General features: G+C 37.0%; 1 protein-coding gene across 4 annotated transcripts in view; it reads right to left on the reverse strand.

The window, feature by feature from the left end:
* Klf12 (KLF transcription factor 12) overlaps positions 1-12,026 on the reverse strand; it is a 431,560-nt gene that overhangs the window by 109,162 nt on the left and 310,372 nt on the right. For all 4 annotated transcript variants that reach the window (XM_047552646.1, XM_047552642.1, XM_047552644.1 and 1 more), the window contains one exon: positions 7,895-8,030. In XM_047552646.1, the coding sequence (XP_047408602.1) occupies positions 7,895-8,030 (136 nt within the window). The remainder of the gene's footprint in view (positions 1-7,894; positions 8,031-12,026) is intronic.

Below are 12,026 nucleotides of genomic sequence, written 5' to 3' on the forward strand. Positions count from 1 at the left end.
GAAAATAATGATATAATGGCTACAACTCATGTTGAGTAATAAGAAGAGAGGGTCCAGAGCGTTTGACTAGAAAATAAAAGAAACTGCATCCTGGTGAACTGGGTTAATTTCAAATGTATTACTGTTTGGTTTTCATCATGTGTACTTTGACTAAATGAAATAGTGATGAATGGTTCTGGGAACCTGTCATGAGGTTTATTAATATTTCAGCATTATCACTGAGTATTTGTGTCAACACACATCAAAAATGCATGAGAAATGACTACCTTCACTCACTAGTTACACCGATTAAGAATATATATGTAAGAAATACAAATGATGTAAATAAATTTGCAAAATGATTAGAGGTAGAGAACATCTGGCAAGAAAAAGCAACATAAAGCTTTCACAGAAGTATGTCACACAACTGAAAGCAAATTGATACACACAATCAGTTTGGAATATGTTGTATGACCACATGAAATACCATCACATCGTAAAGCATGAGTTCTTAGAAATTATTAACTTTAAAATAAGTTTTAAAAATAGTATAAGAGTAGCAAAAATTAATAACCTGTATTTAATGAAGCTCATTATATCCATGATGTAAATTTGGAATCCCTACTTAAAAAATAAAAACTTTTGTCTTTAAAAAGTTTGATTTCAATTATTAAATTGACTATCAAGAAGCAATGAATTCAAAACAGAATGAGACATGGCAGTTTAAAAAAAAATGAATCACCATTCAGTTAACCCAATGATTTCCAAATGACTAGGAAGGCTTTTAAAACACAGTCTATGGAATGGGGGTGTCAAATAGATTCTTCAGTATTATGCATACAGTATAAAATGTTAGTCCTAAAGATAAGACATACAAGTTGCTCTCAAAACAGCAACATCTATTCAGCAGCCTTCATATGATATCCTTTAATGATCATTAAAATTCATGCAAAAAAAATTCTAAAATAAGCTCTCATTTTGAACTAAGGTTGCATCATTTTTAGTAATAAAAGTACCTAAAGGCTACTAGGAGATAACAGTATGTGCAAAACTATCGAGGATAGTAGACAGTTTTGATTCATCAGGGGAAATGATATTCATTGTTGAGGGAAAAAACAAGATATGCTTGAGAAAAACTACTGGGGAAGAATAAACTGATACATGGAATTAGGGTTGTGGCTCAGTGGTAGAACACTTGCCTGGCATGTGTGACACCCTGGGTTCAATTCTCAGCTTGCAAATACATAAATAAATAAATGTCCATCAACAACTAAAAAAAAAAAAAATTTAAAAAAGAAGAAGAAACTGGTACAAACACCATTACTTTAATTAATAATTGCATTCACAACAGTATGGACATTTTTCCTTGCATGTATGTGGTATGTTATTCAACAACTTAAATGCTTTAACAAATTGCTTACCAGTCAAACTAACTGGATGTCTTCTAGAATCCAGGTCAAAAAGAAGTATACAGAGTAAAGAAATGTTTTAAAAGAAAAATTTGTTTTGCATGATTTGGGGGATGAAGGGATTAAACAACTATTTGCAAATTTCCTTTAAAAAAGAGAAGTTTTATAATAGCATGCATGTGTGAGTAAAGAGATTCAGTCCTGACTAGGGATATGTTGTCAGAGCAGACGGTTGGTCTCTATGGAGCTCAGTTTCCTCTATAAAATGAAATCATAATTCATGTTCTCAAGTTGGTCACCAAATTTGGTCACTTATTCACTTCAGAGTGCTCCTGCCTTGGGGCCTCTGTATGCGTCACTTCCTCGCCTGGGATGCTCTTCCTTTAGATACCTGTGTGGTTTGATCCCGTCTCTCTTTGGGTCTCACCTGAACAAAATCTTATCATTGTTCAGCTCTGAATGACTCACATGAAACAGTAACCCTGCCCATCACCTCGACACTGTCTAGCCCTCATCTCCTTCCTCTACCTAAATAACACTTCCCTTCTTCAGATACGCACTGTGATTACATGCTTATTGTCTGTCTCCTCCTGCCCTCTCCTACAAACAAGCACATGAGACCAGTGGTTGCCTGGTTCACTTAATGCTTCTTCTAGTCTTCAAAAACTGCCTGACCAGACACTAAGCTAGTAGCTTTGGAGATAAAAAGAAGTCTAAGACATGCTATCTGCTCCCTGAAGGGTTCAACAAATTGGAAAGTCAAAAATGTGGTACATGTCACATACATAAGGTTTGTACCACAAGCTCCTGGGTTCCAAAGGAGGTTGCAGATCCCTGTTGCACTGTCATATCCTAGAGGATGTAAATGGCACCATTTGGGACAGACAGTACTCTGCTCAATCATACCCACCATCCATAAGTCTGGTATGTGCAATGCTGCAGGTTGATTATGCCATTTCTGTTTAACACCCATTGTTGGTGTCCCACTGTCTTCAGAATAAATTTGTCCTTCTTGATCTAGTTCCCATCTACCTCTCTAAGCAGCTTCGTCTCTCCCTCACTCACATCTGGACAGTCATCATAAACTCTCACACCTCTATCACACGCCTTCACCCTTATCTCCTCCAATCTGACTTATGTGTTTTCCCTCTGTTCTCAAACGACAACACCTCATGCTTTTATTCCATTGGACAGACTTTACTTCATCTCAGGTACTTTGACTATGAATGAGCTCCTTCTCGTGGTCTGGAACCACGAGTTATTCCTTCTGTATATCTACCGTGTAACGTGGGGATGAACGAATGAATGACTTGTCAAATGAATACATGACTTAATTTGGTAATTCATGAATAATTAAATTATTAAATGATAACTTTTAATCATTACATTTTTCTTACTTAAAGAGGGACCACCATTGTCCCACGAAAGCAAATAAAAGGAACTGTGTATGTCCATGTGGTCTCTACTTGCTCTTAAATACCCAGGGACTGAGTTATTAAGTCATCACTAGTTCAAAATTTTTACAGGCTTAGAAGACTAATGGGTCGATGATGGCTAAGCACCATCTACTTTAGATTTTATCTGAATTCCCTCTCAGTAAGCCAGGGGTTTTTCCTGACCTCCTTCTAAAACAAAGAGCAACCTAATAGCACTTTCCCACCTGGCAAGAGTGAGGCTTCCCTGATTTACCCCATACCTGGAAATACTTCTATCAACAGATCTCATTCAAAAAGTATTTCTTTGTAGGCTCTAAAGTGGGGATGTGAAAGTGTTCCACACCTATTAGGCTTATTTAATGAAAATACAGCCTCTTTATAGGCCAAAAATCTGGGAAGCATCTAAGAGAGAATCTGAAATAATTTAACTCACAGAATTTAAAGAATACATTCTCTCTCTCCCTCACTTCTTTTCAAAAGCATAATCAACTCAGTCTTATCAGCAGAAAAGAGATATAACCTGAACATTCTCAAATCTTTCAGTTAAGGAGTGAAAATAAAAGGATAGGACCCTTTCAACCCTTAGACAACTTTTCCCTATACAGCCAGGCAGAAAGCAGTTCTAAAGGGAACGTAGATTTGGGGGTGTGGTCTTGGAAGTGTCAGCATTCATGTTACACTAAAACACAACAGGAAATCCTATTATTTTCTCAGCAATAGTCTTTAAAAATGAAATAACGGTAACAATAATGTTTGTCTAAAGAACATTCATTTTTGCATTTCATTTATTTACATTCCAATATTATGTTGTGATTTCAGATATAAAGAAGCTAAATGATTTTTTTGTATATATTTCTGAGAAGAGAATATATTTGTGACAGAATTCTTTCTCCCTAAACCAGATTACACTTAAAGTAACAATGAGTCTGAAGCTTAGAGTCTAAAATTGTATTACACAAGTTGTATGCTTTTTGGAATTCAAAGTTCAAAACCAAAAAACCCACACTAGTTATATCACAGAGATTTTTAAAGCTTTAACATTAAAAACAGGGGAATGTGGGCATCCCATCATGAAGGACTCCAGGTTTGCAGACAAAGGAATTTGACATGAACTCTGCAAATCACTTGCTGTGGACATCTAAGGATAGAAAACTCCCTGGGCCTCTGTTTCTTTATCTGCAGGATAAAAACACTATCATGAGGCAAATTAAATAAAAACTATATAAGTTCTCCTAGAATCTGCCAAAAATATGCTCTCAGCAATGTTTTTTGTTTCCTTTCCTTTCTCATCTCCAGTACATTCTCTACTGTAATTTAAAAGCTATTAACACAATCATCACGAGGAGATAAAGAAAAAAAAAGGAGGGTGTTAACTGTTCAAGAAGTTTAGAATAAAGAAACCCAAGATTTCTGACTTCTTTGATCATTAAATGCTCTTTTCCAAATTAAGAACCATGATGTTTGACTATGGAAAGAATAAAAAATCATGATGTTTGAGCCAGCTACAGGGGAAGTCTGATGGAAACAATATCTAACTTGCTACCATATCTGTTCTGACAAAGGGCATTTATGAAAAAAAAAAAGTACTAAAGATAAGTTTCTTTGTTTCCAGAAATTCACAAGTTGTTTCTCTTCACAAAAAGAGGAATCTCACATAAGCCATATAACAAAAATATGGAAGACATTAAAGGTCTAAACTAGCTTAAACATAATTGATAATGGTCTTTAAAAAGAGTATCACTTTAAAAGGCACAGAAGTGAGGGATGCTCACCGAATCTAAAGCTACTAATTAAGATTGTATTGATCCTCTCTCAAAATTATAATCAAGATCCGAGAGAGTAGGCCAGTAAGATACAGAGTGAGTTAGACAGTAACATGGATTCTGTAAGTTTGCAAGGGTTGACCCTGGAAAAGGAACAGCCCTCCTTAGCCTCTTCCTCCTCTCTCCCCCTCCCCTACCACCTCGATTTTATTTAAATTATAATATCTAAACCCTTATTCTTTAACTTGATCCTGGTAAGGAAGAAATTCCTCTAGAGAGGGCTCTCTTTCAGATATTACTCATTTATTTATACTTTATTGTAACAGAATTTGATAATTCTACTTGCATTAAAAATGAAGATTACGAAGGTCTGGAATTAAGAGAAAAAGAGGAGATGAAAATGAGAGGTTTTCTGGGTAACAAAGCCAAATTTTACCTATTTAAAAAACATCATTATTTGGTCTAGGATTGGAGTTAATTATAATAATTTGCTCTAACTATGTGCCTTTATTGCTCTTTCTCTAAACACTTAATTCATAATTACGTTTGTCAAGTTGTTAAAGGTAATGACCCTATTTTATCATCAGGGGAAAAAAATGAGACCAAACCAAAACAGATGTTATATGAATTGCTAGCAGTTGACCTTGTCAGTTACTAGACACAGTGTTTCTGACTTGAACAATATCAATAATGTTGAAATAAGGAAGGGGAGAGCCCAACTGTGGGCCTCTTTGCAAGCACTTCTTCCAAAGTATCTGACTTCACCCGTGCTCAGCTGATGAGTGGGAATCAAGCATAACAATGAAAATGGTGGAAATGTTCAGTTCAAGCGTGCAGTTCAGTATCCTCACTACATACACCTATATAAATCTGGGTGTCTCTGGTTGCTGCTCTAGCCACCCAGTGGTGTTCTTTTTTATTTATAAACAGACACACCTGCATATCTTGGGAGAAAGTGCACTTTGGCTAACATCTTCTACGTTTCAAATCAAAGGAAGCCTTTTTTCTACCCAAGATTTAATAAAAGTTCATTTTAAAAACCAGTAAAATGCATAATACTAGACATTTAGCAAAAAAAAATTACTAGCATATTGAGGTTCATGCCATACATACTAATTTTAATAACACAGGGCACTAAATTAAAAATGCAAGTATAATGGTTGTATATGAGGCAGGACTGAACTGAATGGGAAAGGAAAAAAGTTTCAGCCTGAGATATTTACCCTGTGGTTTAGGGTCTGGTCAGTGGCCTGCAAAAGGAGGGCTAGCTTGGAACAAGGCAGTGTGACCCAAGTGTCAATCTCCAAAAGTGTCCTCATTCTTTCTCATCTTTCCCTCTCATCCCTGACACTACCGCTGGCCCAAAAGAGAAGAAAGCAGGCACACCTTTGGATCTTTCTTAAACCATGGCACCTTTAGTTTTGACTTGGAAAGACAAACATGAACTAGTTTCCCAAGGTTTTTGAATCTTGCTACCTCCATTGCACAGAAAACTCTGATTTTTATCACCTTTCTACCTATAGCCATCCTTCTCATCCTAATGCTCTTAGGAAAGTGCCGGAAGTGCTGGAAGCAGATCAATAGATATCTTCCCAAATCCTCTAATTATTTATATGCTGAGCTGATATTTTATCCTTTTCTTATTTAGCACATTAGTGTATTAATGATATTATGCTGAAGTGTTAGGGTTGTTTTTTTGTTTTGAGTTATGACAGTTTTTGAATTGACAGAAGACATCAAGAATAAAAGCAAACAAAAAGAGGAAGGAGAAATCAATAGTGGAACAGTCATACACATTAAGTAATTGAGAAGACAGTTAAGAGCTGAAAGACAAGGACACAATTATACACATTGAGTGTTAACTTTGAGCAAACCTCCGTGCAGAAATTTTACAAATTGTGTAACAAAGATTATCAATTTGTCTCTAAATATGATTCTTTAAAATATCTCATTGTAAGTTCTGAAATCCATCTGTAATTAAGAGATCTCTGCAGAATATTCCCTTTGCTTCATCTATCTGTACCAGCATTTGTCAGTGTTTACACACATGTACTTAGACCTGAATGAGGTTTATTAACTATTGATGCATCCTGGCATCCTAGGGCTTCCCAGGTGACAGCTCACTATATTCTTTACTGATCCTCTAATGGATATCACTGACATGAATACTAAATTCAGAATTTCTTAATATACACATACAACTTTCATAACAGTAGTAAAGACAGGCCATTTGTATTGCCATATAAAATACTATGGCCTGAAAATGGGCATATCAAGCAGATCAGAGAGCTATCACTTATGCATGGAATCTACAAAAATGAATGAAGGAATGAATAAATGTGAACTCAGAAATAGAGATGGTGGCAGACAGGCTGGAGTGGTGAGGAAGTGGGGAAAATGAAGTTATGCTGGTCAAAAAGTACAAACTTTCACTTATAAAAAAGAGTAAGTTATGAGGATCTGGTATATAACATAGTGATCATCGTTAATAATACTGTATATTTTAAATATTTAAAGGATATCTTAAGCATTCTTGGCAAAAACAACAAGGTAACCACGCTAGGTGATGGACTGTGGATTAACTTCATTGTGGAAATCATTTCACAACATATACGTGTATCAAATCAGCACATGGTAGACTCTCAATGTATATACAATTTCATCAATTATAACTTCAAGCAGCAATAATATTCTACAGGAAAAAAAAAAAAGAAATGCACTAGCATGGGTTCAAGTCTACAAAAAAAGTTGACACTGACAGAAAAGCAGCTATTTTCAAATAACCAAGGCCCATGATCTAACCCCAAGGGTCTGTGTGAGAGAAGTGAGAGAGAAATCCCTTTAAAAATTATACATGAGCCCAATTTTTCAAAGGGTTAACATGTTATCTTTCAAATTTAAATCTTCTGAAAAGCTCTTCTGTAATTTCCTACCAAAACAAGACCATGACATGTGCCACACTTTATTTCCCTTGACTTTGCACATGAATAATAATGAAGATGATAATCGGATAGTGACATTCAAATTGAATGCCCCCACCCCCACAGGTAAGCAGGATATGGCAGGTATTAGGAAAGATGCACAGAGGTTTCACATCTAATCAGAACACAAACTCCCAACTCTTTTGAGACACTCCATTCTTTGCCCTAATCTCCTCCCAAAGAGCACAGGCTGAGTGGAAGGATGAGGACGGGTGTGCCAGTTCAGAGCTAGAATGACAGGTCTGGGGACCTGGAGATGCTACAGTGCCCAGCCTCCATTGATCCCCTTGGCAATTCTTATTTCATCCTGAGAACATGATACTTACTCTTGGACTGCTCTGGCTATGGAAAGGGCCGTAGATCCAGTTTCATTAACGCTATCTAAGGTCACATTTGGCAGGTCATCGTCATCACTGTCACTTTTACTTTGTCTGGGAGATAGGCCTCGGGGGTCCATTTGTGCTGGGGAAAAAAGGCATATATAATGAATTAAAATTAGTGTGCAGAAGTTAACCTTGCCCTGGACCAACATCAAGCATGGAATATCTTTTCTGTGCATTATCACACACATGGAATTCTCTAGACATTATAGGAATTAGCAAAAGCTATGTGTTTTATGTACTGATCACTCAACTGACTCTTTTTCCCTTGTTCATTTGATTTGCAAAACCTACATCAGCTCCCGAGAGTGTCAGGGCAACATGACAGAATAGAAACTATAAAATCTGCAACATTACCAACTCCTGGGTGGTCAAAAGCTGATTATGTCGCTCATGAGCTACTGTCCCGCCCTCTGGTTTCTCCTCCTCCTTGCATCTGCTGCCAGAGTTCTGGCCACCTCACTGCTCATTAGCACTTTCCCTGAAAGGGAGAGAGCATGAGGTAGAGGAGGTATTATTTGCTTCCTGCTTCTCCTAAGTTTAAAAGAGAACAAAGTTGGAACCAATGAAAGTTTTAGGTACTTTTCATGCTTTCAGGGAGCTGCAGTCTCCCAATTCTTCACTGCCATTTGTGGAGATTTGAGTGCATAAAATGACAGAGGTGGCAGCATTTGGAGTATCTATTTATATGTGCTAACAGGTGCTCTTTATCACCATCCTGAGTTCGTTTTTCAAAAAAGGCATTTCCAGGTATGATTCTTCTCTAACCATGAACTTGCCAAGGCAAGAAACTGATGCTCTGACCCTGTTGACCAGGATCATCATCAGATCCTTTCAATGAGAGGTTGCTGTTAAAATTTAAAGTGTTCACCCATACTGTTTTAAATCAGAGTTCGTTTCTGCTTCCTTTTTGATATGACAACTTTAGCAACCACTGTCTAGAATTTCCATCAGCCTTCACTTCAAGAACAAAGCAAGCATGCTTTCTCAGTTAAAAGTACTGTACTAGTTTATAACTGTGTTGTTAAAACATACAACTTCAATCCATACTGATCTAACCCAGACTACTACTCCTCAAAGGCATCTACGTAAGACTTCCAAAAGCACCACTACTTAAACAAAGGAAAGCAAATGTACTTCAAATCACGGTTACAATGATGCTTGGGTACGAATACATTTAAAATCACGGTGAGGATGACATTTGGTAAAAAGGTATCTTTCTTTCTTCTCATTTTGCTATTACTATATATTATACATTATATAGAACCATATGGAAATGCTGATGTTTCACTATTTTTTTTTAAATTCACAAACAGGCAATTTCTTGTGATTGTACACAATATTTACATTAAGGCTGGAAAAACTATACCTAGAGAATTCCCACAGATTCCTAATTAAAGTTGTTTGGAAGGAACTGGCTTCTGTTGAACCCAGTGTGTTTTAGTGTATTTGACAAACATTCTGCCTGTATTATGTACATATATAAACCAAAATGTGTTTTGCACAGTGGAAGCGCTCAATGCATATTGGATGAATTAAAGAGAAAATAGTTTAAACAAGCTAAAGAAGTAGACTTCAACTGAAGACAATTTTGCCACCCAGGAGATGCTGGCAGTATCTGGAGACATTTTGGTTTATCGTAACTGGGGGTGGGGAAGGGGACGATGCTGATGGCATCTAGTGGGCAAGAGGTCAAGGATATGCTAAATATCCTAAAATACACAAGAGCATTGGTCTCCCACAATGAAAAATTTACCAGTGTAAAATCTCAATAGTACCCAGGTTGAAAAACTGACCTAATGATCTAAGAGTCTATATACATAGAAAGCTGTTACACCTTATGAAGTTCAACTGTTCACCTCCTGAATTTAGACACTAATGAATAAATTCAGTCATATGCTGGATCATCCATATTTTTTTGGCCTTATTCTCAAGTAAAACAATTCACTGTCATGTGACTGCACTCATAACTTCCTCAAATATAGCCTTCATTTTTCCAAATGTCAGGAATTATGGAGGAAATCCATTAAGAGTTTTTGAATGTTTGCTTTGTAGCATACAGTGTAAGACAAAAAGTCTTTATATTCTATCTGATCTCTAGGGAAGATACTTCAGAAGGGGACAAAGCAAAAAGTTCTACCACCAATTGATAACATAGAGCTTAACTACTCAGTCAACTCTAATGGCACTTGAAGTACCATATCATTTAAGATTTATTTTGGCCAGAGGAACAGAAACTGGCTCCAGCTAACATCTATTAAAATAATAATCTATCATGCCTCACTTAACAACATGGTTAGATTCTGAGAAATGTACTGTTAGGAGAGTTCACCCTTGTACCAACATTAAAGAGGGTGCTTACCAAAACTGAGACAGCTACAAGACCACTAGGTGAAATAATCTATGGGACCACCACTGTATGCACGGTCTATTGCTGACTGAAGTGTCATTAAGCAATCCATGACCATAATGGGAAGGCACTGAGTGGCTCACAGAATGGAAAGTAAAGATGAATATCCAGCTCAGGACTGTTTGGAAGATACAGGCATTTCAGCCAGAAATTCATAGATAGTTTCTTTCTGGGCAAGTCTGTTCTAGAATGATTCATTTAACAGCCGTTCTTAACTATTCAAAGCCAGCCAAGAAAATGAATACCATATTGTATGGTATTACATATGCCTGTAAATGTCAACAATGTAAATTTAAAGCTGTCCCAACATCACACACTAAGACACCTTTGCCAAAGTACCTAATTAGCAAATAGCCAAAGGAAAAATATTCTAGAGGAGTCATTTTGTCCGAAGCAGCTGGAGTTCTCATAGGTAAGCAATAGAAACCAAGGAAGATATAGGCAGTGAACCAAGAAGCAATCTGGCTCTCAAAGTTCACGTCTAACTGTATGAAGCACTTCAAATAACTTGAGTGAAAGTTGTGATCATCTAAATTATGTTATGTTTATATCTTATTCAAAGTATAAAATATGTTAAATAAGATATCCTTTTTGATGTACTTTTCAGGGTATCATAATTGGGGATTTCTTTCCAATATTTTCAACAAATATTATGAAATACATCTGCTACCACCATGCTGGAAACTGTTTTTACCCATACCTTCAGCCAAGCTGAGGAAGTAATTAGAAAGGCTTTTTAAAATCTGCATTGCTGATTAGGTCAGATGATTAGCTTATTTACATACTTGCATAATTCCACTCTATTTTTATTAAATGTGGAATAGGGATATCCAACCTAGTTCACCTCCATTAGTCTTTGCACATCTGAGTCCATTTATAAAGGCCTAATTCTCTGGGGTGCTTATTTGGGGGCAATATAAAAGTTACCTGAGCAACCAGAACAACAACAAAAAATTTACTTCCCTAAGTAGAACAGGAGATAATCTATCAATATTCAGAATTTACCTTGGAGATTAAATGGGATCAGTTTTGGGAAAACCAGCTCCTAGAGTTGAAGGTGTCTGGAACCCTGAATGAGTTTCAGTCCATGTGACAAAATCCCAGGAAGATAGGCACAGAATTCCAACACCTGAATTTGAACCTGCTGACTTTCAAATGCCCAGTTATGGGAGATTGCTACTATAAAGAGTTACCCAGTGTAGCACATTTCCCTGTGTCCGCATCCTTGCGTGGCCACTTTTTATAATGCCTGGCTTACAGTATGACTTGATGTGGCCAATGGGATATTACCAAATGGAACACAAGGAGAAGCTTCAAAACCACTTGTACACTGGGTTTCCTCTTTCTCTTGCTGTCTTTAGAATCTAGCCAGCAAGTGAATATACCTAGGAGAGCCCCTAGGAGACAAGCTGCTCAGCAGGCAGGGCAGACAATCCCAGCCAGCAGCCACAAAAGGAAGTCATGTCAGACAGCCACATTCCAGCCACCAAGTGACTAACCATGTGAAGCCAAAATGAAAACTGCCTGACTAAACCCGCCCCACATGTCTGACACACAGAATCATGCACCAAGAATATAGTTGCTGTTTTAATCCACTAAGTTTTGGGATGACTTCTTGGGCAGCAGTATAAAATCAAGATGTCATGTTAACTCTCCCAGGTCCTTCCA

The sequence above is a fragment of the Sciurus carolinensis genome, chromosome 5 (assembly GCF_902686445.1).
Source record: "Sciurus carolinensis chromosome 5, mSciCar1.2, whole genome shotgun sequence".
NCBI classification, from domain to species: domain Eukaryota; kingdom Metazoa; phylum Chordata; class Mammalia; order Rodentia; family Sciuridae; genus Sciurus; species Sciurus carolinensis.